The sequence below is a fragment of the Neovison vison genome, chromosome 11, assembly GCF_020171115.1.
Source record: "Neovison vison isolate M4711 chromosome 11, ASM_NN_V1, whole genome shotgun sequence".
NCBI classification, from domain to species: Eukaryota; Metazoa; Chordata; class Mammalia; order Carnivora; family Mustelidae; genus Neogale; species Neogale vison.
Genome location: NC_058101.1, coordinates 153,144,376 through 153,166,420, shown reverse-complemented (window position 1 = coordinate 153,166,420; position 22,045 = coordinate 153,144,376). Strand labels below are relative to the sequence as shown.

Sequence of the window (22,045 nt, the reverse complement as noted above, 5' to 3'; positions counted from 1 at the left end):
GCTGGTCAATGTACCCTCCTTTGCCGGAGCCTGTGGAGATGCAATTAGTAGAGAGAAGATATCAGTAGAAGTGATATTAGTAGAGAATTAAAATCATGGGCTTGGTATTTGCCAGGTCCTGTGCTAAGATACACACATTATCTCATTAATCCTCCCAACAATATAATGTTGTATCATTGTTATCGCTATTGTGCAGAGGAGTAATCTGAGGCTCAAAGCTCACTAGTTCCTCTTAGGTTCCCCAGGTGATGCGAGTTCTCTTATTTAGGTGTCTGAGGCTATCCTCGCTCTACTGTATCACCTGAGCTATTTGGACCAGAAGCCTCGGATCCTTTCTCCTAGGGAGTGGCTTCAGCTCTTTTGTCCTGATGCATTAGTGAACCTGAGATGCCTCGACTTAGGATCCCAACTGGTAAGGAGGCCTCCTACTCTCCTGCCCCTGCCCCCAGTTCCAAACTGTCCTCCACATCGCAGAGGATTGGCTCATGGAAATCATCAGGTCCTGGAGGCAGGATGCCGCTTGGCTGCTTTGTCTGGACCATGGCTGCTTCACCCAATGCTCTATTGTGACCCTGATGGTCAGGCTGTGAGATAGTAGGCACACAGAGCAAAACTCAGATTTGGTCCCACTGAAATGAATTTGTACAGTCTCATCTGAAGGCTTTCTATTGACCTGAGTAAAGACCAGGGCCAATGAAAGGATGGAGGGATGGAAAAGCAGTACTCTGCTGCTGGTTGCCCTGCTGCTGCCCTGGATCCACAGCTCCCTAGCATGTAGGTGGCTCATGGTGTTTTTGTGTCTGCGCCTCACTGGGGCCCTTGCTCACTGGGGTGCAGGAGGATCACCTGGGGACCTTGTTCAAAAGGTCACGTTCTAGGATGCTGATTCCACAGCTCAGTGTGTGTGTGGGGGGGGGATCCAGGGAATTTCACTTTTATTCACCTTAAAGTGAATCTGATGCCCCCCGAGGCACCTGGACCAGACTTTCAGATCATTGCTCCCACAACACCTTCAACTTTGAATTTATATGTGGAGGAGACTGGAGTGTGTGTGTGTGTGTGTGTGTCTGTCTGTCTGTCTGTGTCTCCGTGTGTGTGTGTATGCATGCATGTGTGTATTTTATGTGTATGTTAGGTCCCAGAGTTTTCCATAGTGGATGGCTGAGAGGGGTAATCAGCCTTTGAGAGGGGTAACCAGCCATCAATCTGGAGATGAAACTAGCCACATTCCTACAGCTTCAAGGTCATGAGAAGGTTGCTTTCTCTTTGAAAACATTCTGAAGGATCATGTAGAGCCTTATTGGCCTAATGCGAAACAGTAACATGATATAACTATAATGAAGGCAGTGTATTAGTAGCTACTATGGATTCCCCCTGGGTTCTAAGAATTTTTGGAGACTTGTGTAATGTTCAGTCAGTTGTTGGTTGACAAATATTATAAACCTCTACCATGTGCCAGGAGTTGTTTTAGGAGTTGGTTTATAACAGAATGGCATATTCATTTCCTATGCTCAGGCAGTTTTACTATCTAATGAGGGGAAGAACATATTAAACATATAAAATGAGTAAATAAGTTAATTTCAGTTCTTATTAAATGGGCTTATATGATGGAAGGCCTGTAGGTGGTTGTTGAGACTCTACTAGTAGGTGGTCTCAGGAAGGCTTTCAGTAAACCTCAAAAAGGCTTTGAGAGCCATCTGATAAGTCGGAGACATATTTCCAAGAAGATATGACAGCAAGTGCAAAGGCCCTGTGCAGTGAGTGAGCTCAGTATGTTTTGGAGGCATACAGATTGATGGGGCAGACAGAGTGAATGGGAAGGGGTCACTGAAGAGAGATGGGCTCAGAGGGACCAGTGGGATCCAGATCATGCTGAGCCTTATAAAGGCAGAGGAAGGACTTTGGATTTTATTCTAGTTACAATGGGACACCATCAAAGAGTCTAAACAGGAGAGTGAGAAATGAGAGGTACTTGAGAAAAAGACACCGGCTACTGCAGAGGAAATGTGTGCAGGGGCAAGAGTGAGTGAGTATGAAGGCGTGATGGCCTGGATGGGTTTAGAGCAGCAGGCATGGAGGGAAGTGGTTGGTTTCTGGATATCTTTTGATAATGCTGACTGGACTGGCTGATGCATTGGATGCCAGGAGACAGAGAAAAGGAGGAGTCAAGGATAACTCCCAAATGATATTCTTGCCTAAGCAAACAGATGCAAAATATAACTGTGGGAAGCATATAGGAAGGCAGATTTGACTTTACTGGGGTCAAGTAAGCTGAGAGTTCTATTTGGACCACATTAAGTTTGAGGTGCCTCTTAGACATTCTTGTGAGTAGGGCAGTTGGTTAAAGAGTTGAGGGCTAAGTGAAGAGATCTGAGAGGTCAAATGTGAGATCTTCTGTATAAAGATTATATTCAAAGTTATAGCTGGAAGGAGATACCCCAGGACATACTTTGCTAAAGTGCAAAGAGAAAGAGGTGGTCTGAGAATTGAGCCTTGGATTTTGGAAGGACAGGAAGATTTAGCAGAAGAGCATAAATATGACCATCGATGTAGGAAGACAACCAGCAAATGCTTTCTCCCACTAAAATTTTGCCCAGAGATGACCTCATATTTCACCAGGGGTTTTGGGCAAAACTCAGACCTCTTTCTCCTTTATCCAGATTAGAGTGAAGCCAAATGCCATCCCTCTAAATCAGTGTCACATGAAATGTTACATTAACTTATATTTGTGTTAAAGATGAGAGCACTGAAGCTTAGAGATGTTAAATCACTGGCTCCAAGTCACACAGCCAGCAAATAATGCAGGCAACTCAGAACTTCTGATTCCAAAACCCATTTCTTTCACTCTTCACCAGGTGCCCTGCCAGCTAGGACAGAATCAGGAAGTTTCATGCTAAGACCAGAGTGCGTTTTGCACATTTGAGTTCTGTCTCTCTGGTCCTTCTTCTCGTTCTCTCACAGTCACCAACATATCAGTAGAATATTTAGGGAGAAAGACTATTTGTCTAAGATAGCTTGATAGTATGAGCAAAGAGAAAACACTTTGGACTAAAAAGCTGAAATGAGACCTTGCTATCTTAATCTGCTTGATCATATCCCTGGGTCTGGATCAGTCAGTCACTTGGGAAAAATCTAGAGTCTGAAGTGATTTCGTTCAGGTGGGACTTGCAAAAGGACATCTCTGAAACACCCCCAGGAATTTTGCTCTGTGGTGCTGACAGACCCAAAAATTCATTTGGTTCTCTATCTACAGAAAATAGAGCCCCCTGGGCTCCCAGGGATTCTCCTAAAATTCACAACCACAGGTCTTTTATTTTTCAAGTCAGTCCCAATTTTATGTAATTTTCAACAAAGTTGAACCATTCACATATGAAAATATAAAAAAAATTAGTGTACTTGCATGAGACTTTTCATGCAAATACATGGACATTTCAGTATGCATGACGTTTGGCAACCTGACATCAATATCAATAAAGCATTTAAAACATTGTAATTGAAGTGATATACCTCTTAAGGAAAAATTAATAAGGAGGCTAAAATATATATTTTAAATATAAGAATTTAAATAAAGATGACATTTTACATTAATGTAATTCAAGTAAAAATATTTCCCTCTCACCATTTTGAACTGTAAAAGTACAGTGTGTTAGAATGGGAAAGAGCCTTAGAGATAATCTTATTAAATCCCCTCATTTTTTAAAGTTTTTATTTAAATTCCAGTTAGTTAACATACAGTGTAATATTAGCTTTAGGTGTGCCATATAGTGATTCAATACTTCCATACAATCCCTGGTGATCATCACAAGTGCACTTCTTGAGAAAACTAAAGACTCTACAGGTAGCCTGTTCCCGTATAGAGAAATTCCACAAACAATAGACAAATATTTAATACAAATAATATATAATTGGGCTCTGGACTCTCCTGAATTTCACCTGCACAGTCTCAGATTGTCCAGATCAGCCTCAATTCTGTGCAAATACCAACAAAGTGGAATATAACAATATGGCAGAAGTTTTAGACTTCTGTAAGATGTTTTATATCATCTGTAGTTGTGTAGAGTGAAGCCAAATCCACTGATGGTGGAGCTGAACAACCCTGATACCTCATCTTTAAGAAAATCCTGCAAGAGTCTGAAGGCCCATCTGAGTCTTCTTTCCTTTCATGTTTCTTGTAAGGTTTCTTATGTTGGCCACCCATCTCTGAATATACTCCATTTGTTAATGTCATTCTTGCCTGTGTGGCTCCAGACTGACAACCATTCAAATGCTGCCATCTATGAAGTAGAGCACTTAGCAGTGATGTCGTGTTATCAGCATCTTATGGTTGATATTTTCATATGAAAACTTCCAAGCTCCCTTCACAGTCTAGAGCTTTGGATCTATTATTTTTCTATCTGGAGTTGCAAGACTTTTATTGAGTCTGATATTGATGGCCCATGCCCAGGATTCAGATCTGGCCAGATAACTTTCCATCTCAGTTCTCTCATTTGTAATATTAGTTCTTGCTCAGTTTCATGTCAGGCCTTATTGTGTACTTTTTCCCCAGCTTTAAGATGAGTTTTTACCCATTTAAATTTTAAAGGTATCTATTAGCACTAGCCTGGTTTGATATCCTACTGCCAATCTAACATCCCCAGACCTTTAGCAAAAACTACTGATAGATCATAGTCCTTTTTTCTGTTGCACTTAGATGCACCTTTGAACTTGTCTTACATAGAGGACTGCAGATAGCCACTGCCTCCCAGTCAGTTTTAGCTCTCCAGGTGAAATCTTTTCTCCATCTCACTTCAGAATTGCAGGTACACACAGAGTTGAAGACCAATACTTTGGATATAATGTCTCAACCTGTTTGATGTTCACCTTAGAGAGCAGTCATCAAATTGCATACAATCATTTTAGCCAATAAGATTCTCAAAGAATTGAGCCAAGACTTTGTTGAAATATAGACATACTGTGAAAGCTATGGGCAAGAAGCATAAATAATTAGACTTCAGAACCAGACACACGTGACTGAAAAATCCCCATCTGCCCCCTACAAGCTAAATAATTATGGGCAATCACATGATGTCTCAGAGATTAATCCTTCAACTATAAAATGGGAATAATAAAACATATTTTAGAGTTTCTCTGGGAATATTAATTGTCTCACACATATGCAAAATGCAGGAGCTGACTCATAGTAGGTATTCAATAAGTAGTAGTTATTATGTTGCAAAAGACTGATATATTAGAGATTTTTAACCATGAATCCAATCTGAATCTTAATCTTCAGTAGTTTTGTTTAAACTTTCACAAATCATTATCTTATTTAAGTATTTAGAAAATTTCCCAGAGGTCCAACTTTGCTTTATTGTAGATTAATTCCAAGACTCCCTTTTTGACCCTGAAAACTCAACATTTTCATTGGAGGTTGGGGTTCAGGGTCCTGGCCATATGTGGTGTTCCACTGGGAATGCTGAAATGTCTTTCTTGACAAGAGCAGTGTGGATGAGGAAGATATTCCTAAGCAACAGCTCCTTATTCTCTTTGTATCTTCAAATGAAATGACACCTGTATGAGCCACTTATTCTGCCCCTGCCCAAGGCTTTCTGACTTAGGAACTCAAAGAACAGCCAATTCTTTAGGTGTGGGGTGTGGGGGGGGGACACAGCATTTTGAACTAAAGTCCCTCAATTCCTGATCACCTGAACAGGTCATTAGTATGTCAAAGATTTTACCACTGATATTAAGACCTTTACTGTCCACACTATCCATCCATCTATCCACCCATCCATCCATTTATTCATAAGTATGTATTGGGTTTCTACCACGTACCAGTCTCTAAATCAGATAATGAGGAAACGAAAATTAGCAAAACATGCCTCTTGTCTTCATAGAGATTAGAATTTAATAGAAGAAATAGACTTTAGCAGTTTCGCAAATAGTTAATTTCTGCTGTTAGTGGAAGGTAGGGTGTCAGGAAAGAAAGTTATATGGAGGGTAGCTTATGTACTCTTGAAAGGCAAGGAATATTTCTTAAAGGACTTTATAATTGAGCTAAAATGTGAGGGATGCACAGGAATTAAGCAAAGAGGGGCATATGAGATAGGATCCTGTCTTTCTGGTAGAGGCATGGAGAAAAGCCCTCGGGTGGGAAGGAGCATGGTACTTCTGGGGAGCTGAAGGGCCAGGAAAGTTGGAAGAGAGAAACCCAAAGGCAGAGATAAGCAGTAGCAGGGCTGGTGTTTGGCAGTGATGGTGACATGCATTGGTTGTGGGAAAATGTGGTAATAATGAACGGTGTGATGAGGGTGACATGGTGGGGACATGTGGTGGTAAGGTTGTATGTTGTGTTGTGTGGTGGCAAGGTTGTGTGGTGTGGTAACCTCTGATGTGGGGATATGTGGTGGGGATATGTAGTACTGGTGTTGTGTGGTGGCGGAGTTGTATGGCTATGGTGATATTTGGTGATGGTAACATGGGTGGTAGTGATGTGTGGTATGGAGATGGTTTGAATAGGGGTGCCTTTCATATTACACATGTCTGTGGAAATTTTTGAATGTCACTGTCTTCTCTCCCCATGCATAAGCATAGTTGTTAGCAATTAGAAAGCAGTTTGCCAAGTGGTAATGAAAAGAGATTCTGGAGCCAGACTACCTAGTTTCAAATCTTGGTTCAGTTACAAACTTTTGGGTTTTGGCCAGCTGTCCTAACCCTAACAGAGAATTAAACTGTTTTGTGCAAAACAGAATGGTGCCTGGCAAGTAGTAAGCACTCAGTGTTTTAGATTTTATGATATTTATTTTTCTCATTACTCAAATGACATTTAGAAGACACCAAAAGATCTCAAAACAACCCTACCACATAGAAAATACCAAAATTTTTATTCCTTTTAAGGTGCAATTGGAATCCCTAGAATTAAATTAAATGAAAAGCAGTGCCAATAATCTCAATAGGAAATACAGGACAGCAATCAGGAAGAAAGGGGATGATCAATTTCCCTTTGCCTGTAAAACTTCTGGTGTCTGTGTCTTCCAGGTATAGAAATTGAAAATATTAAGTCCAGAGCTAAGGAGAAGGATTTTATGGTCTATACCAAGGTACCATACCACAGCCTTATTTTTCAGAGGACACTGAGGCCTATTTTTAAATAAATGAATATTCCCATTTAGGCTTCCTTACTGAGAGGCAAGAGATTCCTCAAGAAATTAAAAATAGAACTTCCCTATGACCCTGCAATTGCACTCCTGGGTGCAAGATACAGATGTCATGAAAAGAAGGGCCATCTGTACCCCAATGTTTATAGCAGCAATGGCAATGGTCGCCAAACTATGGAAAGAACCAAGATGCCCTTCAACGGACGAATGGATAAGGAAGATGTGGTCCATATACACTATGGAGTATTATGCCTCCATCAGAAAGGATGAATACCCAACTTTTGTAGCAACATGGACAGGACTGGAAGAGATGATGCTGAATGAAATAAGTCAAGCAGAGAGAGTCAATCATCATATGGTTTCACTTATTTGTGGAGCATAACAAATATCATGGGGGACAAGTGGTGTTAGAGAGAAGAAGGGAGTTGGGGTAAATTGGAAGGGGAGGTGAATCATGAGAGACTATGGACTCTGAAAAACAATCTGAGGGGATTGAAGTGGCGGGGGTGTGGGAGGTTGGGGTACCAGGTGGTGGGTATTATAGAGGGCACGGATTGCATGGAGCACTGGGTATGGTGAAAAAATAATGAATACTGTTTTTCTGAAAATAAATAAATTGAAAAAATTTAAAAAAAATCCAGCTCCAGGGTTTGTGGTAGTGTCTTCCCACAAGCCCTCAGAGGACGACCCTTCCAAAAAGCAAAGCTGTGGTGAAAGAAGTAGCCATTGTTCCCGACAAACACACCATTACAATTGTGATCCCTTTCACCAGCATTAGGAAGCATCATTCTTGTTTGATGGATCTCCGGCCTGGTGCTAGTTAACCTGGCTAAGACACTGCTATCTGTGTGCTGGGGAGGCAAGAAGAAGGGGCACTAAACTTAAGTTTCTTCCAAGCCAACCAACCTTGACAGTTGAGCCCTGGTTCTCTTGTCCCTCTTCCTTCTTTTTGCTTTCAGTGACCTGTGGCCAAAGAAAAAGTAGCAGGCCTGAGAAGTCAGAAACTTTGGAAATCGTAGGCGGGGAACCTGCAGACATTATAGATTTTCCATGGCAGGTGAGTATTCTTCACCGCAGGAGACATATCTGCGGAGGCTCAATCCTGAGCAGGTGGTGGATTTTAACTGCGGCCCACTGCTTCATAAACAGACATAAGTAAGTATTCCAGACAGACCTGTTTTAACTGATGTGCTAGGATATTTGTCCTTACATCCTTATTTTTCTCCTGGAAACTCCATCCAAGTTTGTCAGTCTCAAAACGAAATACCAGGAGGCTAAATATATGCCTGTGTGATTGAATATCACACTTTGCAGGTGGTAGAGACACTGTTCTCTTCCTAGGATGTTTTACATCTCATTTCATGGGACCCAGATGGCAGAACAAATGTTCTTTGGACTTCTCGGCATCTTGCCAAGTGCATGTGGTCCTGATCCAAACCTTTGGAAAATACTTTCCTAAGCATTTGCATTACTTGGGGAGAAAATGAACTCAACAGTGACCATGGATTCCGAGAATCCTAGAAGGGCTTGGGATCCAAGGGGAGGGTCTCAGGCCCGGCTGCACGACAGAAGTTCCTGAGATGCTGTCTTAGCTCAGGTCCATACATCAATATCTTTGAGAAACTTCCCAGGTGTTTGTTAATAGCTAGTCCACCCCTTCTTGCAAATCAAGATCAAGTCCCTCAGTTACTTGTACATAGCATGACTTTCAGACAGTTAATAGTTAATAAAATTTACTATTGAATTTGCCCAAAAGGCCATCAGGGCAAAAGCTGGTTGGCAATGTGGCAAGTCTGGAACTCGGGTCTGTCTTCTTCTGCCCAGTCAGGGCCCAAGTACATGGCCCCAGCTGTCTCCATCCCTCCAAGCTCTCAGGATCACAGTCTCACACTGGTGGAATTATTTTATCTTAAGGCTCACCTTTTTTGCCTTCCACCACTTACCTCTTTGTTCTCTTTCTTTTGTTCTGACATAAGATCTGACTTGGAGATTATACATAGTGAAAGAAGCACTGGCACCAAGAAATCGAAGAGGATGAAAGTGGACAAGCTAATTACTCACCCTTATTTTGACAGCTGGCTCTTGGATAATGACATTGCTTTGCTCTTGCTCAAATTTCCGTTGAAGTTGGATGCCGAGAAAGTGCCCATCTGCCTTTCAGAGGTCACTGACATAGAGAGCTGGAGAAATTGCTGGGTCACTGGATGGGGCATTACCAGTGAGTTACTACAACCCAACCCAGTGGGGGATGGCACCCTGGTTGATGTTTTAAATGAGAAGGTAAACTCTGAAGGCTCTGCTAGCTCTGGGAATTCTGCCTGGTGGGTTCGGAAACTTCCAGTTTTTATTTAAAGACCCATAATGAGCCTTAACTTCAGTCCACATGTGAATCATCCTTCCTTGGCCTTCCTGGGTTCTTGTAGCAAATTTTATGTTTATATTGTAGAACACAAACCTTGAAAAAGGACTCAGTGATAGGCGAGGAAGAAGTGTTTAGAGTCCAAGGGTGACTTGGAGGAATTTGGGGGAACATATTGATGGGCAAAGGAGTGGCAAAATGGACTGGGCTCCAAGAAGCCTACACTAATGTCAGCAGAGCAGCTCTGCTCCGGTTGATGGTGTCGGTTCTGATCCCCTGTAACAAAGGGTTTGGTGGACCAAATATTTGAAAACTACAGATCCAGGCCAAGGAGAAGGGGAAAAACTGAATATAAATTTGTCCTTATAGAGTCAACCTGTACCCTATACCCATCACTCCACCCAGCCAACTCATAAAATTGTGCCCTTTTGTCATTATTTTGGCTAATGTGTCTTACTCTAAAATCTAAAGAACAGAAAAAAAAATTCCAAAAAAAAAAAATTCCAGTCAATGTCATTCTTCTAAGTAGACACACAAATGACAATACATTAATCCCTACATGGTCCCAAAGCTCAGAGTCTGTTTAGAATTCCTCATTGGGAATTACCCTTGGAAGCTTTTCATGAACTTTAAAAAAGACCACCTTCTTAATTTAAAGTTCCTCTGTGTCCTTCAGCACATATTCATTGATCCTCTTCCAGGCAGTGTTCTAGGCTCTGGGAATTCAACAATATACAAAAAGGGAAATAGCCTTTCTTAGGAGAATAAACATTCTAGGTATTAGGTTCACCTCTTAGATAGACAGTGAATTACTTAGAAGCTCTGACATGATTTAAATCCATCTTTATGAGCCATGGGCACCAGGATAGAACTTGCCATCAGGAGTTTTCTTTACCTTTTTATGGATTTAAATGAAATACCTTTTTAGGACTACAGAGTTAGCACCTTCTGCAGAGTGAGAAGAGTACACTGAGACTGGGATCCAATAGATACCCAGTTGTGGGGAGCTCTGGATTCAAAGAGGATGGTATTCAGTGTCTCCTGAACACCTCTCTACCCTTACTAAGTCCAGATTTGGGTAGTTCTCTAAGACATACGGTAGTTCCTTTGTCATTGAGGTGAAAAGACGTGATGGTGAATGGGTGCTTGACCTCAGCCCAAAGGGACCACTTTGAGCTCAGGGGCCTTTCCCTATCTGCTTCTTCTTTGGGTCAGTTCCTATGAAAAGTATGAGTCAACAGCTAAACAAAGTCAGCCTCGACCTGGTCAAATGGGAAACGTGCTCCTCTGTTATGTATGTGCTCACCAGGAACATGCTGTGTGCTAGGAATGCTGAAGAGGGGAAGGACGCCTGCCAGGTAATGGAGCTTGTCCCTTGTTTGGAGAGGGACTGAGACAGAGGGCTGATAAATATTTCTGGGATAATTTGCTCCCCTATACCCCCTCTGGATAAGTTTCCTAATGGTACTGTAACAAATTACCACAAACAGGGTTGATTCAAACAATAGAAATGTATTCTCTTATAGTTCTGGAGGCCAGAAGTCCAAAATCAAGGCATCCGTAGGGCCATGTTCTCTTTGGAGGCTCTAGAGGAGGATACCACCTGGTCTTTTCCTACTTCTGGTAGTTTCCAGCAATTGGTGGCATTCCTCAGCTTGTAGGTGAATCATTCCACTTTCTGCCCCAATCTTCACATTGACTTCTCCCTATATGTCTGTCTCCTATTTTCTCTTCTTCTAAGGATTTCAGTTATTGGCTTAGGACCCACCCTAATCCAGTAGGACTTCATTTAATTTAACCAAATACATTTACAACAGTCCTATTTCTAAATAGGCTCACATTCTGAGGTTCCAGATAGACTTGAATTTGGAAGGGATGTTATTCAGCTCAGTACAGATGCTTTGTAACCAAAGGGAGACTGTGTGGGATAGTGGTTAGGGGTGCAGTTTCCCCTAACTTCCCTCTCAGCTCCTCTACTTACAACCTGTGACTTCCCTCCAGGCCTGTGCTTTTTCAAATTTCCTCATCTGTAAAATGGGAATGTTAAGCATTCCTACCTTCAAGGACTATTGTGAAAATTAAGTGAGTCAATGTACAAAAGCACTTAAAACAGTTCAGAGCAGAGGATGGTCATAGTAAATTCTATAAATATAATTTTTTCCATCACCATCTCTTACACCTGTTCAGTGCTTAGGAGTGTACAAATCACTTCCACAAATACACAAAATGAAAACTAGCCCTGGGAAGCAGGTTTATTTCAGATGAGGAAACTGAGGATCAGAAAAGCTCACAGCCCTACAGAGGATACATTGGCAAGTTAAATTACAGACCCAGAATTCTAAGGAAGGTACTCTGTCTTCTGAGATTAGAGCCATCTTTTGGGTTCTAGTGGGAACAGGGCTCCAAATCCATCAGCCCAGCCTGGTCATGTCCAGACTTGGCTAGTTCAACAGCTACAGAAATGCTGAGAGCTCCTACTAAGTACAGGCTTGCCAGATAGCAGGGGAGTACAGTGCATCAGAGGTGTTGTTTCCTTCCATCCACACAGCCATGTTGCAGGAAATTTAGTTATTATCACCAGCATCGAAGCAGAGCCCTAAATGCTGAAGAAAATTTTCACATTGTCTCAGCTAAATGCTCCCCCTGGCATACAAACCAAGATCTGTTGGGCTTCAGAAATAGAAGGTCTTAACTGTGCTGCCGTTCTGCCTCATATCCTTCACGTAGATCCCCTCATCTCCACAGAAGAGATTGTAATTCTTCATTTTCAAGAAGGGTCAGGGGACGTTCCAATGACCTCAAAGAATTGGGTAAAGAAGAGTTTGGTTCAAAGTTAGCTGATGGGCACAGTGATCTTTCATGATAACAATCTGGTTTACAAAAAAATCAAAGAAACCCCTATCTTGTTTATTTTGTTTTATTTGTTTTGGATTTGGGGTTTTTGTCATACTACTGAATGGTACTTCTTTCCAACTTTTCTGTGTCTCACTTAACATTTTCAAAAATAAGTCTTTATAAGCTGTGAAACAATAATAATAAAATAAATAATAAAATAAATAACAGCTATGTGTTCATATTTGCATACTCAAGGTTATGGACAATTATATTTGACTAAGGGGTTGCCTCTGCATGGCTAGAATTAGAAATGATATTTATTTCATTTATTTATTTGAGTGCATGGTAGGGAAAATTCAAATGTTATAGATGGATGTACAGTGAAGCGGAAGTTTACCTCTTACGCTTGTCCTGTTCACTCCCCAGAGAAACTATTTTTACAGTGTTACCTTTTATCTTTCCTGAAATAGTCTTTCCACATATAATCATATGTGTGTTTATATATAAATTCACTTAATTATATAATTATGGGTATTCTTCCTGGTCTTTTTCCATATCTGAGATTTCTAATTTTTTTTGGTGAAGGTACATAATTTTTAGTAGAATTTAGTAAGTCACAGAGATGAAAAGTATAGCATACAGAATATAACAAATAATGTTGTAATTACATTGTATGGTGACACTTAATGTCACTGTATAATACATAGAATCATCATATGACTATGTTGTGCACCTGAAATTAATATGACATTGTATGTCAACAATACTTTAAAAATTTTAAAATAAAGAAATGGCCCAAAGATTTGGGGGCATTGAAAGATTGTGTGTTCCTCAATCTTCATATCAATGATGCCATTCTCCTTACTTGTCCTTACTTGACAATCTTTTTCATGATACTTTAAAATTCATAAATTGTTTCAAATTTAATGTTTTAAACCACAATATAACATTTTGACTCACTTTTTGTATCTTTCTCATTTCATATGCATCAGTTTATGTACTTGCTGTATTCAGCCAATTACCTATTATGAGGTATAATGGATATTTATTTTTGTTTTTTACGTTTTGTTATTATGAACTATATAGAAAGACCAAAATGGGTTGGCTGAAAGTAGATTTAAAGTACAAAGGCAGTGAGAAAATTATAAGAATTCTGAAAATCAACGAAAGTGTTGAGGTAAAATGGATTAAAAAAGCACTCATTGGTACATCAAAATGAATACATGTGACTCGATGCTGCTGCTGCTGCTGATGATGATGATGGATATTCTTTTTTTTTTTTTAAATCAAACTATCATTCATTTCCATTGTTTTTGACCAAATTGTTTGCCACTTTGTCTGACAGTCATGGGGCTGGGAGTATAGTCATGCAGTTGGAGAGTCTAATCAAACTGTCCTCTCACCAAAAGACACTATAATGCTTTTTGCCAGTTGTCCACACCTCAATAGGCTATAGACGTAATTTGTTACTTTCCCTTCCACTCCCAAATAACTTTTTTCTCCTAGGGTGACAGTGGGGGACCTCTGGTTTGCCAGAAAAAAAACAACGAAAGCATATGGTACCAGCTGGGCATTGTCAGCTGGGGAGAGGGCTGTGGCCGGAAGGAAAAGCCTGGGGTGTATACGAAGGTGTCTAATTATCTGTTATGGATTAACACGGAGACCACGCTCTCAGGAAGGCCCTATATTCATGAGCCAGACTCTGGGTACAGTTTGCTTCAACCACCCTGGGCCATCTTGTTACTGTATTTTGTGATACTTCTATTACACCTGTGATTAAACACTGTAGAGCCTCAAAACCAAGTGTCCTCGGTTTTTGGAGTAAAGTCAATGGTGGGGTACAAGGGATTCTCATAGAATTCATTGTGTCTGAAATAGTCATAGACTTATAATACACCTGCGACCTACTGCAGAGCCAATTGTTCCCTTGGAACTTGGAGGCAGGTTACCAACTTCATCTTAAGGCCTCTCCAGAGGTTTGGATGGAGAACCTTTGCATGTAGAGGAACATGCCAAGGATCTCTGAAACAAAAATCCTATTCTTTTCTCTCCTATAAACAGATATCCTTCCACAGATTCTTTCCAAAGGAGTAAACAGTACCCCTCCTCCTTTTTTGGTCTTAAAATAACATTCCAACTCTTCTCTCTTCCTTCATTTATAGCTAATCCCTGAGACCTACAGATTTGGTCTTCAGAAAGATCCTGTTCTTCACCTTCTTTTGCTTCCATAGCTACCACCTGGTCCAGAGCCCATTAACTACTGCTTTGGGCTCTCAGAGGTCATGTGGAACAATGCTCTGATTCAGGATCAGGAAATCATTGAAGTAGAAATGTCCTAGAGATGAAGTGGGAAAGAAACACACAGCTAAATGGGCTATAGTAGTCAAGGCACCTTTGCAGGCAAACATCAGAAACAACCTGAAGCAAAAAAGGAAATGATAAATATATTGGGGTAGAGCAAAATCAAAGGAATTACTGTTCTAGTAAATAGTGTCTAAAAAGAGTCCAAGACTACATTTTGGACCATCGGAAAGTGTAGATGGACCCTCCATCCTTCATGCAATCACCCATGAGCATAATTTTTTCCAACTGGACAAGAGGTAATAAATGGCATTCTTTTCTGAGGCAATTAAGCACATTTTTGAGGAGAGAGGGAAAAGCTGTACTCAAAAAGATGGGTGTTTTTATGAGAGTCTGCCTAAAGTAGAATTCCTTTTGCTGTGAATAACAATAAAATAAAATAAAAAGGTGAAATCTTTTCTGCATATACATAGTGAAAGGGAAGAAAAGAGGATGAAGAGAATTTCTCTGTGCTAATTTTCATTGGCTGCATCAGAAGAGGACAGCTTGGCCACCATCTGAATCTAGAGAGTGGGTGGAGAAGCATTTCAGTAGATGAGAGCAGGTATGTAGTTGTTTTGCCAAACCTGCAGAGCTACCCTAAACTTTTGACTACTGGTAAGCAGGGAAATACAGCTACAAGCAGATGGATGACTGTTCCTGAAAAAGGTAGGTTTATAAGAATTTCCTCTTTTTCATGAAAGAAGCAGCTGTGACAGCAACTTGACCTTCAACTTGGCCTCCAGAGGGCAGAGGCTGGGAGAGACTGAGAAGCCACAGTCCTGTGCCCTCAGCTCAGGGCAGAGGCTGACAGAGAGGTTGAAACAGCCTGGCCACTCAGCCAGGATCCTGGGAAAGGAAGTGTGTGCAGGAAGAGGGCTGCTTTGACTCCATTACAAAGCATGTCTGATTTTTGACAACCCTGCAAGGAAGAAATAAGAGCTCAAACTAGTAACTTTTTTCTTTAAATTGAGGTAAAAATTACATAGAAGGACATGCCCAGTTGCTTATATATTGAGTGTGTGTGCTTCAACAGATGTATCTATTTATGTATATATTTATTATTTATTTAGCTTATATTTATTTATTTAGCTTTAACATTAAGGTCTATGATCTATTTTGAAATAATTTCCATGAATGATGTGATATGGATCAAGATTCATTTCCTCCATATACACAGCCAATTTAGTTGAAAAGACCTTCTTTTCACCCATTAAATAGCCTTGGTGTCTTGGTTTAAATCAGCTTACCATAAAATATAAGTGTGGGTCCATTTGTGGGATTGTTTTGTTTTGTTTTGTTTTGTTTTGTTTGCTGTCCTGGGTAGTCTGGAATTAGGTGTCTGATTTGGGTTTTATTTGATATCTGATTTGTTACCATTTGAAAATAGGACACAAGTAGTCTGTGGCATGTACTCATTTAATTATCACCTATAGTGTCTTAGAATGAATTAACAATTGAAAGCAAACTTTGGCAGACCAAATTGCTGTTGAAATGAACCATTATAATAGAATGAGAAATACAAAGGCTATGGGAGTAGCCTAACTACCTAGAATAAAGCTTAAAGAAACTAGTAAACTCAGGGGTTTATGTTTTGGGCTTAAGCCATAGTCAAAGAACCAGACAGTGTCTCTATCTGCTATATGAAAAGTATCTTCTCTCTTGTAGCTGCAGAGCCAATGTAGCCAAAATTTAAGTCCCTAGTCTAATGGCAGTGGTTGCATAAATAGAATATAAATTGAATTCATAGCCTCTATAGGTCTCTCATACAAAAGATAGGATGGGGGAAGAGTAGAAACCTGAAAACTGAAATAGGATATTAGGGTGGATTTATATGCGTCTATTTTTAAATGGAGGTATTATCATCATTATTCACATATGGTGAAATCAACAGATCAGGAGACAACCGTCATTGAAAAGATAGTTTGCTACAGGTTGGAAGAAGACAGAGCACAACACACTATGTAAGACCACCTGGGTAAGCAACAGGATTGGTAAAGATGCAGAAGAAGCAAAGGGAGAAGGTGGGCAAGAGCCTTTCTGTTGTTTTTGCAGGGAAGAATGAGAGAAGCAGGCTAAGCAAGCTAAGCTGGTTTGGGAATGGCTAATTTGAACAATTTCAACAGGGTCTAGGGAGTAAGGACTGCCTTCAATTAACAGATGGTGGCTCTGAGGTGATTAGGACAGGGTGTGAGGGTTCAATAAAGGGGCATGATTAATACAGTGTTTGAGTATTTTGACCTAACATATCCCACTGAGTCTCACTTGCTAGCAGAAAAATCCTTCCTCTCTGACAACTCCAGCTATCCTCTGATTGAAAGTACTGTAATAGTTGGTGCAGCCTCTTTGGAGAACAGTGTGGAGATTCCTCAAGAAATTAAAAATAGAGCTTCCCTATGACCCTGCAATTGCACTCCTGGGTATTTACCCCAAAGGCACAGATGTCGTGAAAAGAAGGGCCATCTGTACCCCAATGTTTATAGCAGCAATGGCCACAGTCGCCAAACTATGGAAAGAACCAAGATGCCCTTCAACGGATGAATGGATAAGGAAGATGTGGTCCATATACACTATGGAGTATTATGCCTCCATCAGAAAGGATGAATACCCAACTTTTGTAGCAACATGGATGGGACTGGAAGAGATTATGCTGAGTGAAATAAGTCAAGCAGAGAGAGTCAATTATCATATGGTTTCACTTATTTGTGGAGCATAACAAATAGCATGGAGGACAAGGGGTGTTAGAGAGGAGTAGGGAATTTGGGTAAATTGGAAGGGGAGGTGAACCATGAGAGACTATGGACTCTGAAAAACAATCTGAGGGGTTTGAAGTGGTGGGGGGGTGGGAGGTTGGGGTACCAGGTGGTGGGTATTATAGAGGGCACGGCTTGCATGGAGCACTGGGTGTGGTGAAAAAATAATGAATACTGTTTTTCTGAAAATAAATAAATTGAAAAAAAAAGAAAGTACTGTAATGACCTAACATGAAGCAGTTACCTTATAAATAATGCTATTTTTCCTCAAGACTCAACCTACCAACTCTCACGTCCTCCAGTTTCTAAATACAGTTAAGTTTCATAGTATCCCACAGGAAAAAATAAAAATAATTGGACCTGGGAAGACATTAAACAACAAAAAGGTGGCAGAATTTTGCTAACATATTAGAATGAAGCTGCAAAATATTGTTAAAATAAAGTCTAGGGGTGCTAGAACAGGAAGGAATGAATGTAGCACCAGATGGGGCCAAATTTTTCAATATTGTTAACATCACAGATTCTGGATTCAATAAACTGATTTTGAAACGAGAGTGATTGGCTTTAATAGACTGCTTGCTTGGTTAATTAAAACCTACATTTAAAGGGAGCCTATATTATATGTCCCACTGACAAATGGATAAAGATGCAGTATACGTATATACTGGAATACTATGGAATACTATGCAGCCATCAAAATACATACTGTCTCGCAGAGTGGCTGCACCAGTTTGCCTTCCCACCAATAATGCTTGAGAGTTTCTTTTCCTCTACATCCTCACCAACGCTTGTTCTTTCTTGAGGTTTTTTTAAATTATTATTTTAGCCATTCTGAGGGGTGTGAGATGATATCTGTGGTTTTGATTTGCATTTCCCTAATGATGAGTGAAGGCATCTTTTCATATGTCTGCTGGCCAATATCTGGATGTCTTCTTTGGAGAAATATCCATGTCTTCTGCCCATTTTTTAATTGGATTATCTGCTTTTTTGGTGTTGAGTTTTGTAAATTCTTTACATATTTTGGATACTAACTTTTTATTGGATATGTCATTTGCAAGTATCTTCTCCCATTCAGTAGGTTGTCTTTTAGTTTTGTTTCTTGTTTCCTTTGCTGTACAAAAGTTTTTTATTTTGATGAAGTCCCAATAGTTTATTTTTGTTTTTATTTCCTTTGCCTCAGGAGACTAATCAGAAAGATGTTATGGTCAATGTCAGAGAAATTACTGCCTGTGCTCTTTTCTAGGATTTTTATGGTTTCAGGTCTCAAATTTAGGTCCTTGATCCATTTTGAGTTTATTTCTGTGTACGGTGTAAGAAAGTGGTCCAATTACATTCTTTTGCATGTAGTTGTCCAGTTTTGCCAACACCATTTGTTGAAGAGATTGTCTTTTTCCCATTGCATATTCTTGCCTCTTTTATTGAAGATTAATTGATCATATAATTGTAGGCTTATTTCTGGGCCTTCTATTCTGTTGCACTGACCTATATGTCTATTTTTGTGCCAATGTCATACTGTTTTGATTATTATAGCTTTATAATATAACGAAGTCTGGAACAGTGATACCTCCAGTTTTGTTTTTCTTTTTCAAGATTGCTTTGGCTATTCAGGGTCTTTTGTTGTTCTCTACAAATTTTAGGATGGTTTGTTCTACTTCCATGAAAAATGCTGTTGGTATTTTGATAGGGATTGCTTTGGGTAGTATGGAAATTTTAACAATATTTGTTCTCCCAATCTATGAGCATGGAATTTATTTCCATTTCCTTATATCATCTTCAATTTCTCTTATCAATATTCTATAGTTTTCAGAGTGCAGCTCTTCTGCCTCTTTGGTTAAGTTTATTCCTAGCTATTTTGTCATTTTGGGGGCAATTGTAAATGAGATTGTGTTCTTAATTTATCTTTTTGCTGTTTCATTATTTGTACATAGAAATGTTACAAATATCTGTACATTTCTCTGCTTGACTTACTTCAGCTCTCGGGTTCCATCCCTATTGATGTAAATGGTAGGTATTCATCGTTTCTAATATCTGAATAATACTCCATTATATATATGTACCACATCTCCTTTATGGTTTCACTCATATGTGGAACATAAGCAATAGAATGGAGGACCATAGGGGAAGGGAGGGAAATCCAAAGGGAGAGAAATCAGAGAAGGAGGTGAGCCATGAAAGACTATGGACCCCAGGAAACCATCTGAAGGTTTCAAAGGGGAGGAGGTTGGAGGGAGTGATAATAGCACTATGGGTATTTAGGAGGACATGTGCTGTGATGAGCACTGGGTTTTATACTTAACTAATGAACCACTGAACACTACATCAAAAATTAGTTATGTACTATACAGTGGCTAAATGAACATAATAATTTTTTTTTAAAGTTCTGTACATTGATTCTGTATCCTGTGACTTCACTGAATTTGTTTATCAGTTTTAGCAGTTTTGGGCTGAAGTCTTTTGGGTTTTCTATATATAGTGTCATGTCATCAGCAAATAGTGAAAGTTTTCCTTGTGCCTCACAAATTTGGATGTCTTTTATTTTGTTGAGTTGTCTGATTGCTGTGGCTAGGACTTCTAGTACTATGTTGAATAAAAGTAGTGAGAGTGGCCATCCTTGTGTTGTTCCTGATCTAGGGGAAAAGCTCTCAGTGTTTCTGTATCGAGGATGTTGTTCACGATGAGTTTTACACACAAGGTCTTCATTATTTTGAGGTATGTTCCCTCTAAAGCTTCTTTGTTGAGGATTTTTGTCATGGATGGATGTTATACTTTGTCAAATGTTTTTCTGTATCTATTGAAATGACTATATGGTTTTTATCTTTTTTCTTATTGATGTGATGTATCATGTAGATTGATTTGCAAATATTGAAACATGTTGGCATCCCAGGAACAAATCCCACTTGATCATGGTGAATTTTTTTTAATGTATTATTGGATTTGGTTTGCCAATATTTTGTTGAGGAATTTTGCATTTATGTTCATTAAGGATGTTGGCCTGTAGTTCTCTTTTTTTGTGGTATCTTTCTCTAGTTTGTTTGTTTGTTTGGTTTTTAAAGATTATTTATTTATTTATTTGACAGACAGAGATCACAAGCAGGCAGAAAGAGAGAGAGGAGGAAGCAGGCTCCCTGCTGAGCAGATAGCCCGATGTGGGGCTCGATCCCAAGACCCCGGGATCATGACCTGAGCCGAAGGCAAAGGCTTTAACCCACTGAGCCACCCAGGTGCCCCTCTAGTTTTGATATCATGGCATGCTGGCCTCATAGAATGAGTTTGGATGTTTTCCTTCCTCTTCCATTTTTTGGAAAAGTTTGAGGGTAGGTATTAACTATTTAAATGTTTGATAGAATTTGCCTATGAAGCCATCTAGTTCTGAACTTTTCTTCATTGGGAGTTTTTTGATTATGGATTCAATTTCATTGCTGGTAATTGGTGTGTTTACATTTTCTATTTCTTCTTGTTTTAATTTTGGTAGGTTATATGTTCCCAGGAATTTATCCATTTCTTCTAGGTTATCCAGTTTGTTGGTATATAATTTTTCACAACATTCTCTTATAATCCTTTGTATTTGTTTGGTGTTGGTTGTTACGTCTCTTCTTTCACTTGTGATTTTGTTTGAGTCATCTGTTTTGGGAGTTTGTTGTTGTTGTTGTTGTTGTTGTTTTGATGACTCTGGTTAGAGGTTAAACAATTTTTTGATCTTTTCAAAGACTCAGCTCCTGGCTTCTTTGACCTGTTCCTTGTTTGTTTGTTTCTATATAATTTATTTTTGCTCTAATCTTTATCATTTCTTTCCTTCTGCTGGTTTTGAGTTTTGCTTTTCCTTCTTTTGTTAGGTCCTTTAAGTGTATGGTTAGACTATTTATTTGAGGTTTTTCTTGTTTCTTTAGATAGGCCTGTAGTGCCATAAACTTTCCTTTAGAACGACTTTCTGCATCCCAAAGATTTTGGACTATGGTGTTTTCAGTTTCATTTTTCTTCATGTAATTTTGTTTTTTTCTTTGATTTCTTGGTGACCCATTCATTGTTTAATGTCCTTCTATTCAACCTTCATGTATTTGTGCTCTTTCCAGATTTTTTCTTACAGTTGATTTCTAGTTTCATAGCATCATTAGAAAAGATGCATGATATGACTTTGATCTTTTGGATTTATTGAGATTTTATATCTGGCCTAATATGTGACCTATTCTGGAGAATATTTTATGTGCATTTGTAAAGAATGTGTATTCTGCTGTTTTAGGATGAAATGTCCTGAATATATCTGTTAAATCTATCTGGTTAGTGTGTCATTCAAAGTCACTGTTCCTTGTTGATTTTCTGTTTGGATGATCTGTGCATTAATGTAAGTGAGGTGTTAAATTCTCCCACTATTATTGTATTACTACTGATTAGTTTCTTTATATTTGTTATTAACTGTTTTATGTACTTAGGTACTCCCATTCTAGGTGCATAAATATTTAGAATTGTTATATCTTCTTGTTGGATTATCCTTTTTTTAATATATAGTGTCTTTCTTCGTCTCTTTTTATAGTCTTTGTTTTAATGTCTATTTTGTCTGATATAAATATTGCTACCCAAGCTTTCTTTTGACAGCCATTTGCATGACAAATATTTCTCCGTCCCCT

The 22,045-nt window shown here is 39.4% G+C and overlaps 1 protein-coding gene across 1 annotated transcript; it reads left to right on the top strand.

Annotated features, from left to right (window-relative positions):
• Positions 1 to 701: 701 nt before the first annotated feature.
• On the top strand, positions 702 to 14,106 carry LOC122919189 (serine protease 52-like). The gene is made up of 5 exons (XM_044268074.1): positions 702 to 774; positions 8,096 to 8,291; positions 9,113 to 9,354; positions 10,711 to 10,853; positions 13,837 to 14,106. Exons 1-5 carry the CDS (start codon positions 702 to 704, stop codon positions 14,104 to 14,106), a joined length of 924 nt encoding a protein of 307 aa, XP_044124009.1.
• Positions 14,107 to 22,045: the final 7,939 nt, after the last annotated feature.